The 9902-nt window shown below is 56.6% G+C and overlaps 1 protein-coding gene across 1 annotated transcript; it reads left to right on the forward strand.

Moving 5' to 3' along the window:
* Positions 1 to 401: 401 nt before the first annotated feature.
* Positions 402 to 5795, forward strand: LOC128978647 (proline-rich protein 36-like; the record flags this gene model as incomplete). The annotated part of the gene is made up of 5 exons (XM_054396599.1): positions 402 to 516; positions 657 to 767; positions 802 to 899; positions 1865 to 1921; positions 5667 to 5795. Coding segments are annotated over 5 exons (510 nt in total), but the record flags the coding sequence as incomplete, so codon positions are not given.
* Between the last annotated feature and the right edge of the window lie 4107 nt (positions 5796 to 9902).

Here is a 9902-nt window from a genome sequence, read left to right on the forward strand (position 1 = left end):
TCCCAGTGCCTCCCAGTATGGCTCCCAGTACCTCCCAGTAGCCTCCCAGTGCCTCCCAGTACGGCTCCCAGTGCCTCCCAGTGCCTCCCAGTACGGGCTCCCAGTGCCTCCCAGTGTGGGCTCCCAGTGCCTCCCAGTGCCTCCCAGTATAGGCTCCCAGTGCCTCCCAGTATAGCCTCCCAGAGCCTCCCAGTACGGGCTCCCAGTTCGGGCTCCCAGTGCCTCCCAGTGCCTCCCAGTACGGGCTCCCAGTGCCTCCCAGTACGGGCTCACAGTGCCTCCCAGTGCCTCCCAGTACGGGCTCCCAGTGCCTCCCAGTAGGGGCTCCCAGTTCCTCCCAGTACGGGCTCCCAGTGCCTCCCAGTACGGGCTCCCAGTGCCTCCCAGTACAGGCTCCCAGTGCCTCCCAGTACGGGCTCCCAGTGCCTCCCAGTACAGGCTCCCAGTGCCTCCCAGTACGTGCTCCCAGTGCCTCCCAGTGCCTCCCAGTACAGGCTCCCAGTGCCTCCCAGTGCGGCTCCCAGTGCCTCCCAGTGCCTCCCAGTACGGGCTCCCAGTGCCTCCCAGTACGGGCTCCCAGTGCCTCCCAGTGCCTCCCAGTACGGGCTCCCAGTGCCTCCCAGTACGGGCTCCCAGTGCCTCCCAGTGCCTCCCAGTACGGGCTCCCAGTGCCTCCCAGTGCCTCCCAGTACAGGCTCCCAGTGCTTCCCAGTGTCTCCCAGTACGGGCTCCCAGTGCCTCCCAGAGCCTCCCAGTATGGGTTCCCAGTACCTCCCAGTATAGCCTCCCAGTGCCTCCCAGTACAGGCTCCCAGTGCTTCTAAGTGTCTCCCAGTACGTGCTCCCAGTGCCTCCCAGTGCCTCCCAGTACAGGCTCCCAGTGTTTCCCAGTGCCTCCCAGTACGGGCTCCCAGTGCCTCCCAGTGCCTCCCAGTATAGCCTCCCAGTGCCTCCCAGTACGGGCTCCCAGTACCTCCCAGTATAGCCTCCCAGTGCCTCCCAGTGCCTCCCAGTACAGGCTCCCAGTGCTTCTAAGTGTCTCCCAGTACGTGCTCCCAGTGCCTCCCAGAGCCTCCCAGTATAGCCTCCCAGTGCCTCCCAGTACGGGCTCCCAGTGCCTCCCAGTGCCTCCCAGTATGGGTTCCCAGTACCTCCCAGTATAGCCTCCCAGTGCCTCCCAGTACAGGCTCCCAGTGCTTCCCAGTGTCTCCCAGTACGTGCTCCCAGTGCCTCCCAGTACAGGCTCCCAGTGCTTCCCAGTGTCTCCCAGTACGTGCTCCCAGTGCCTCCCAGAGCCTCCCAGTATAGCCTCCCAGTGCCTCCCAGTACGGGCTCCCAGTGCCTCCCAGTACGGGCTCCCAGTGCCTCCCAGTGCCTCCCAGTATAGCCTCCCAATGCCTCCCAGTGCGGGCTCCCAGTGCTTCCCAGTGTCTCCCAGTACGTGCTCCCAGTGCCTCCCAGAGCCTCCCAGTATAGCCTCCCAGTGCCTCCCAGTACAGGCTCCCAGTGCCTCCCAGTATGGGTTCCCAGTACCTCCCAGTATAGCCTCCCAGTGCCTCCAGTACAGGCTCCCCGTGCTTCCCAGTGTCTCCCAGTACGGGCTCCCAGTGCCTCCCAGTGCGGGCTCCCAGTACCTCCCAGTGCCTCCCAGTATAGGCTCCCAGTGCCTCCCAGTATGGGCTCCCAGTGCCTCCCAGTGCCTCCCAGTACGGGCTCACAGTGCCTCCCAGTGCCTCCCGGTACGGGCTCCCAGTGCCTCCCAGTACCTCCCAGTATAGCCTCCCAGTGCCTCCAGTACAGGCTCCCCGTGCTTCCCAGTGTCTCCCAGTACGGGCTCCCAGTGCCTCCCAGTGCGGGCTCCCAGTGCCTCCCAGTGCCTCCCAGTACGGGCTCCCAGTGCCTCCCAGTGCCTCCCAGTACGGGCTCCCAGTGCCTCCCAGTACGGGCTCCCAGTGCCTCCCAGTGCGGGCTCCCAGTGCCTCCCAGTACGGCTCCCAGTGCCTCCCAGTACGGCTCCCAGTGCCTCCCAGTGCCTCCCAGTACGGCTCCCAGTGCCTCCCAGTGCGGCTCCCAGTGCCTCCCAGTACGGCTCCCAGTGCCTCCCAGTGCCTCCCAGTACGGCTCCCAGTGCCTCCCAGTGCCTCCCAGTACGGCTCCCAGTGCTCCCAGTGCTCCCAGTACGGCTCCCAGTGCCTCCCAGTGCCTCCCAGTATGCCTCCCAGTGCCTCCCAGTACGGGCTCCCAGTGCCTCCCAGTGCCTCCCAGTGACTCCCAGTGCCCTCCCAGTGACTCCCAGTGCCTCCCAGTGCCTCCCAGTACTGGTCCCAGTGCTCCCAGTGCCTCCCAGTACTGGTCCCAGTGCCTCCCAGTGCCTCCCAGTACTGGTCCCAGTGCTCCCAGTGCCTCCCAGTACTGGTCCCAGTGCCTCCCAGTGCCTCCCAGTGCCTCCCAGTGCCTCCCAGTACGGGCTCCCAGTGCCTCCCAGTGCCTCCCAGTATGCCTCCCAGTGCCTCCCAGTGCGGCTCCCAGTGCTTCCCAGTGTCTCCCAGTACTGCTCCCAGTGCCTCCCAGTGCCTCCCAGTATGCCTCCCAGTGCCTCCCAGTACAGGCTCCCAGTGCCTCCCAGTATGGTTCCCAGTGCCTCCCAGTATGGCTTCCCAGTACCTCCCAGTATAGCCTCCCAGTGCCTCCAGTACAGGCTCCCAGTGCTCCCAGTGCCTCCCAGTGACCTCCCAGTGCCTCCCAGTGCCTCCCAGTACCTCCCAGTGCCTCCCAGTAACCCTCAGTGCCTCCCAGTGCCTCCCAGTGCCTCCCAGTGCCTCCCAGTACCCTCCCAGTGCCTCCCACTATGGCCCCCAGTGCCTCCCAGTGCCTCCCAGTATGGCTCCCAGTGCCTCCCAGTATGCCTCCCAGTGCCTCCCAGTACGGCTCCCAGTGCTCCCAGTGCCTCCCAGTACGTGCTCCCAGTGCCTCCCAGTGCCTCCCAGTACGGCTCCCAGTGCCTCCCAGTGCCTCCCAGTACGGCTCCCAGTGCCTCCCAGTGCCTCCCAGTATGGCTCCCAGTACCTCCCAGTATGCCTCCCAGTGCCTCCAGTACAGGCTCCCCGTGCATCCCAGTGCTCTCCCAGTACGGCTCCCAGTGCCTCCCAGTGCCGGCTCCCAGTGCCTCCCAGTGCCTCCCAGTATGGCTCCCAGTGCCTCCCAGTATGCCTCCCAGTGCCTCCCAGTACGGCTCCCAGTTCCTCCCAGTACGGCTCCCAGTGCCTCCCAGTTCCTCCCAGTGCCTCCCAGTTCCTCCCAGTACGGGCTCCCAGTGCCTCCCAGTACGGGCTCCCAGTGCCTCCCAGTGCCTCCCAGTACGGCTCCCAGTGCCTCCCAGTACGGGCTCCCAGTGCCTCCCAGTACGGCTCCCAGTGCCTCCCAGTACTGCTCCCAGTGCCTCCCAGTACGGCTCCCAGTGCCTCCCAGTGCCTCCCAGTACGGCTCCCAGTGCCTCCCAGTGCCTCCCAGTACGGCTCCCAGTGCCTCCCAGTGCCTCCCAGTATGCCCCCAGTGCCTCCCAATATCCTCCCAGTGACTCCCAGTGCCTCCCAGTACGGCTCCCAGTGCTCCCAGTGCCTCCCAGTACGTGCTCCCAGTGCCTCCCAGTGCCTCCCAGTATGGCTCCCAGTACCTCCCAGTATGCCTCCCAGTGCCTCCCAGTACGGCTCCCAGTGCTCCCAGTGTCTCCCAGTACGGCTCCCAGTGCCTCCCAGTACCTCCCAGTGGCCTCCCAGTCCCTCCCAGCATGGCTCCCAGTGCCTCCCAGTCCCTCCCAGTATGCCTCCCAGTATGGCTCCCAGTCCGGCTCCCAGTGACTCCCAGTATGGCTCCCAGTACCTCCCAGTATGCCTCCCAGTGCCTCCAGTACAGGCTCCCAGTGCTCCCAGTGCCTCCCAGTACGTGCTCCCAGTGCCTCCCAGTGCGGCTCCCAGTGCCTCCCAGTGCCTCCCAGTATGGCTCCCAGTGCCTCCCAGTATGCCTCCCAGTGCCTCCCAGTACGGCTCCCAGTGCCTCCCAGTACGGCTCCCAGTGCCTCCCAGTGCGGCTCCCAGTGCCTCCCAGTACGGCTCCCAGTGCCTCCCAGTACGGCTCCCAGTGCCTCCCAGTGCCTCCCAGTACGGCTCCCAGTGCCTCCCAGTGCGGCTCCCAGTGCCTCCCAGTACGGGCTCCCAGTGCCTCCCAGTGCCTCCCAGTACGGGCTCCCAGTGCCTCCCAGTGCCTCCCAGTACGGCTCCCAGTGCCTCCCAGTGCCTCCCAGTACGGCTCCCAGTGCCTCCCAGTGCCTCCCAGTATGCCTCCCAGTGCCTCCCAGTACTGGTCCCAGTGCCTCCCAGTGCCTCCCAGTACTGGTCCCAGTGCCTCCCAGTGCCTCCCAGTCCTGGTCCCAGTGCTCCCAGTGCCTCCCAGTCCTGGTCCCAGTGCTCCCAGTGCCTCCCAGTCCTGGTCCCAGTGCTCCCAGTGCCTCCCAGTCCTGGTCCCAGTGCTCCCAGTGCCTCCCAGAGCCTCCCAGTATAGCCTCCCAGTGCCTCCCAGTACGGCTCCCAGTGCCTCCCAGTTCCATCCCAGTGCCTCCCAGTGCCTCCCAGTTCCATCCCAGTGCCTCCCAGTGCCCTCCTAGTGCTTCCCAGTGCCTCCCAGTTCCATCCCAGTGCCTCCCAGTGCCTCCCAGTAGCCTCCCAGTGCCTCCCAGTTCCATCCCAGTGCCTCCCAGTATGGCTCCCAGTGCCTCCCAGTAGCCTCCCAGTGCTCCCCATATGGCTCCCAGTGCTCCCAGTACGGCTCCCAGTGCTCCCAGTGCCTCCCAGTACCCTCCCAGAGCCTTCCCAGTGCCTCCCAGTACCTCCCAGTGCCTCCCAGTATAGCCTCCCAGTGCCCCCAGTCTGGCTCCCAGTGCCTCCCAGTGCCCCCAGTCTGGCTCCCAGTGCCTCCCAGTGCTCCCAGTCTGGCTCCCAGTGCCTCCCAGTGCCCCCAGTATGGCTCCCAGTGCCTCCCAGTATAGCCTCCCAGAGCCTCCCAGTACGGGCTCCCAGTGCCTCCCAGTGCCTCCCAGTACGTGCTCCCAGTGCCTCCCAGTGCCTCCCAGTACGGCTCCCAGTGCCTCCCAGTGCCTCCCAGTACGGCTCCCAGTGCCTCCCAGTGCCTCCCAGTATGGGTCCCAGTACCTCCCAGTATAGCCTCCCAGTGCCTCCAGTACAGGCTCCCAGTGCTCCCAGTGTCTCCCAGTACGGCTCCCAGTGCCTCCCAGTGCGGCTCCCAGTGCCTCCCAGTGCCTCCCAGTATGGCTCCCAGTGCCTCCCAGTATGCCTCCCAGAGCCTCCCAGTACGGCTCCCAGTGCCTCCCAGTACGGCTCCCAGTGCCTCCCAGTACGGGCTCCCAGTGCCTCCCAGTGCCTCCCAGTACGGGCTCCCAGTTCCTCCCAGTAGGGGCTCCCAGTGCCTCCCAGTGCCTCCCAGTACAGGCTCCCAGTGCCTCCCAGTACGGGCTCCCAGTGCCTCCCAGTACAGGCTCCCAGTGCCTCCCAGTACATGCTCCCAGTGCCTCCCAGTACAGGCTCCCAATGCCTCCCAGTGCCTCCCAGTACAGGCTCCCAGTGCTTCCCAGTGTCTCCCAGTACGTGCTCCCAGTGCCTCCCAGTGCCTCCCAGTATAGCCTCCCAGTGCCTCCCAGTATGCCCCAGTGCCTCCCAGTGCCTCCCAGTACAGGCTCCCAGTGCCTCCCAGTGTCTCCCAGTACGTGCTCCCAGTGCCTCCCAGTGCCTCCCAGTAGCTCCCAGTGCCTCCCAGTAGCCTCCCAGTGCCTCCCAGTATCATCCCTGTGCCTCCCAGTGCCCCCCAGTGCCTCCCAGTATCATCCCTGTGCCTCCCAGTGGCCTCCCAGTATCATCCCTGTGCCTCCCAGTGCCTCCCAGTATCATCCCTGTGCTTCCCAGTAGCTCCCAGTGCCCCCCAGTGGCCTCCCAGTATCATCCCTGTGCCTCCCAGTGCCCTCCAGTGGCTTCCCAGTGCCTCCCAGTAGGGCCTCCCTGTGGCTTTTAGGGACTCCCAGTGCCTCCCAGTAACTCCCAGTGCCTCCCAGTTCAACCCCGTGCCTGCTGAGGCTTCCCAGTGCCCTCCCAGTTCATCCCAGTGCCCTCCCAGTTCATCCCAGGGCCCTTCCTGCCCTTCCCAGTGCCCTCCCAGTTCATCCCAGTTCATCCCAGTGCCCTCCCAGTCACCCCCCAGTGCCCTTCCAGTCCCTCCCAGTTCATCCCAGTGCCTTCCCAGTCACCCCCAGTGTCCTTCCTGCCCTTCCCAGTGCCCTCCCAGTACCTCCCAGTGTCCCCACCCAGCTGTCCCCCACCCTGCTGCTGGCACCGGTGGCCTCCTCTTACTGGTTGTACTGGTTTGAACTGGGAGGACCAGTTTGGGGATACTGGGAAGCCATCGGGGTGGATACTGGGGGCACTGGGGGCACCGGGAGGGGGAACTGGGAGGGACTGGGAAGGGACTGGAAGGGGGAACTGGGAGGGACTGGGGGGAACTGGGAGGGACTGGGAGGGACTGGGGGGAACTGGGAGGGGACTGGGGGGAACTGGGAGGGACTGGGAGGGAACTGGGAGGGGACTGGGAGCAGTGAGGAGGTCGAATTAATGAACAGCATTAATTAGGGGCATTAATGAGGGGCACTAATTAAGTACCACCCCCCCGTTAATGCGTTAATTAGGTGTTAATTAGGGCCTATTAATCAGGGTATTAATTAGGAGGCATTAATTCAGCCTCCCCTGTTAATGAATGGCATTAATTAGGGCATCCATTAGCCTGTTAATTGGGAGGTATTAATTAATAGACCACTCCCCCCCGTTAATGAGGGGGAATTAATTAGGGGGAGGCATTAAGACACGAATCAGGGTATTAATTAGGGGGTATTAATTAGTCGACCCTGTTAATTAAGGGATATTGGTTAGGCACGTTAATTAGGGTTATTAATTTGGGATCTTAATGAGGAATATTAATTAATTGGGGATATTAATTAGGGGGTATTAATTAGAGGGTCTTTATGGGGGATTAATTAGGGGACCTTTATTAGAGTGCATTAATTAGGGAACCTTTATTAGGGGATATTAATTAGGGGTATTAATTAGGGGACCTTTATTAGGGGGTATTAATTAGGGGACCTTTATTAGGAGGTATTAATTAGGGGTATTAATTAGGGGACCTTTATTAGAGGTATTAATTAGGGGTATTAATTAGAGGACCTTTATTAGGAGGTATTAATTAGGGGTATTAATTAGGGGACCTTTATTAGAGGTAATAATTAGGGGTATTAATTAGAGGACCTTTATTAGGAGGTATTAATTAGGGGTATTAATTAGGGGACCTTTATTAGAGGTATTAATTAGGGGTATTAATTAGAGGACCTTTATTAGGGGTATTAATTAGAGGACTTTTATTAGGAGGTATTAATTAGGGGTATTAATTAGAGGACCTTTATTAGGAGGTATTAATTAGGGGTATTAGAGGACCTTTATTAGAGGCATTAATTAGGGGTATCAATTAGAGGACCTTTATTAGGAGGTATTAATTAGGGGAGCTTTATTAGGAGGTATTAATTAGGGGTATTAATTAGGGGACCTTTATTAGAGGTATTAATTAGAGGACTTTTATTAGGAGGTATTAATTAGGGGAGCTTTATTAGGAGGTGTTAATTAGGGGTATTAATTAGGGGAGCTTTATTAGGAGGTATTAATTAGGGGTATTAGTTAGGGGACCTTTATTAGAGGTATTAATTAGAGGACCTTTATTAGGAGGTATTAATTAGGGGTATTAATTAGGGGAGCTTTATTAGGAGGTATTAATTAGGGGTATTAGGGGACCTTTATTAGAGGTATTAATTAGAGGACCTTTATTAGGGGTATTAATTAGGGGTATTAATTAGGGGAGCTTTATTAGAAGGTATTAATTAGGGGTATTAGTTAGGGGACCTTTATTAGAGGCATTAATTAGAGGACCTTTATTAGGAGGTATTAATTAGAGGACCTTTATTAGGAGGTATTAATTAGGGGTATTAATTAGAGGACCTTTATTAGGAGGTATTAATTAGGGGTATTAGTTAGGGGACCTTTATTAGAGGTATTAATTAGAGGACCTTTATTAGGAGGTATTAATTAGGGGAGCTTTATTAGGAGGTGTTAATTAGGGGTATTAGTTAGGGGACCTTTATTAGAGGTATTAATTAGGGGTATTAATTAGAGGACCTTTATTAGGGGTATTAATTAGAGGACCTTTATTAGGAGGTATTAATTAGGGGTATTAATTAGAGGACCTTTATTAGGAGGTATTAATTAGGGGTATTAGAGGACCTTTATTAGAGGCATTAATTAGGGGTATCAATTAGAGGACCTTTATTAGGAGGTATTAATTAGGGGAGCTTTATTAGGAGGTATTAATTAGGGGTATTAGTTAGGGGACCTTTATTAGAGGTATTAATTAGAGGACCTTTATTAGGAGGTATTAATTAGGGGAGCTTTATTAGGAGGTGTTAATTAGGGGTATTAATTAGGGGAGCTTTATTAGGAGGTATTAATTAGGGGTATTAGTTAGGGGACCTTTATTAGAGGTATTAATTAGAGGACCTTTATTAGGAGGTATTAATTAGGGGTATTAATTAGGGGAGCTTTATTAGGAGGTATTAATTAGGGGTATTAGGGGACCTTTATTAGAGGTATTAATTAGAGGACCTTTATTAGGGGTATTAATTAGGGGTATTAATTAGGGGAGCTTTATTAGGAGGTATTAATTAGGGGTATTAGTTAGGGGACCTTTATTAGAGGTATTAATTAGAGGACCTTTATTAGGAGGTATTAATTAGAGGACCTTTATTAGGAGGTATTAATTAGGGGTATTAATTAGAGGACCTTTATTAGGAGGTATTAATTAGGGGTATTAGTTAGGGGACCTTTATTAGAGGTATTAATTAGAGGACCTTTATTAGGAGGTATTAATTAGGGGAGCTTTATTAGGAGGTGTTAATTAGGGGTATTAGTTAGGGGACCTTTATTAGAGGTATTAATTAGAGGACCTTTATTAGGAGGTATTAATTAGGGGTATTAATTAGGGGAGCTTTATTAGGAGGTATTAATTAGGGGTATTAGTTAGGGGACCTTTATTAGAGGTATTAATTAGAGGACCTTTATTAGGGGTATTAATTAGAGGACCTTTATTAGGAGGTATTAATTAGGGGTATTAATTAGGGGAGCTTTATTAGGAGGTATTAATTAGGGGTATTAGTTAGGGGACCTTTATTAGAGGTATTAATTAGAGGACCTTTATTAGGAGGTATTAATTAGAGGACCTTTATTAGGAGGTGTTAATTAGGGGTATTAATTAGAGGACCTTTATTAGGAGGTATTAATTAGGGGTATTAGAGGACCTTTATTAGAGGTATTAATTAGGGGTATTAATTAGAGGACCTTTATTAGAGGTATTAATTAGGGGTATTAATTAGAGGACCTTTATTAGGAGGTATTAATTAGGGAGGGGAGGAGGAACTGAGCTCCCCCCCCCCCAGTTCCCCCTCCCAGTCCCTCCCAGTGCTCCCAGTTCCCCTCCCAGTGCTCCCAGTTCCTCCCAGTTCCCCCTCCCAGTGCTCCCAGTTCCCCTCTTATCCCTCCCAGTTCCTCCCAGTTCCCCTCCCAGTGCTCCCAGTCCCCCTCTTATCCCTCCTAGTGCTCCCAGTTCCCCTCCCAGTGCTCCCAGTGCTCCCAGTGCCCCCTCCCAGTGCTCCCAGTTCCTCCCAGTTCCCCCTCGCAGTGTTCCCAGTTCTCCTCCCAGTGCTCCCAGTTTCCCCTCCCAGTGCTCCCAGTTCCTCCCAGTTCCCCTTCC

The sequence above is a fragment of the Indicator indicator genome, chromosome 38, assembly GCF_027791375.1.
Source record: "Indicator indicator isolate 239-I01 chromosome 38, UM_Iind_1.1, whole genome shotgun sequence".
NCBI lineage: Eukaryota > Metazoa > Chordata > Aves > Piciformes > Indicatoridae > Indicator > Indicator indicator.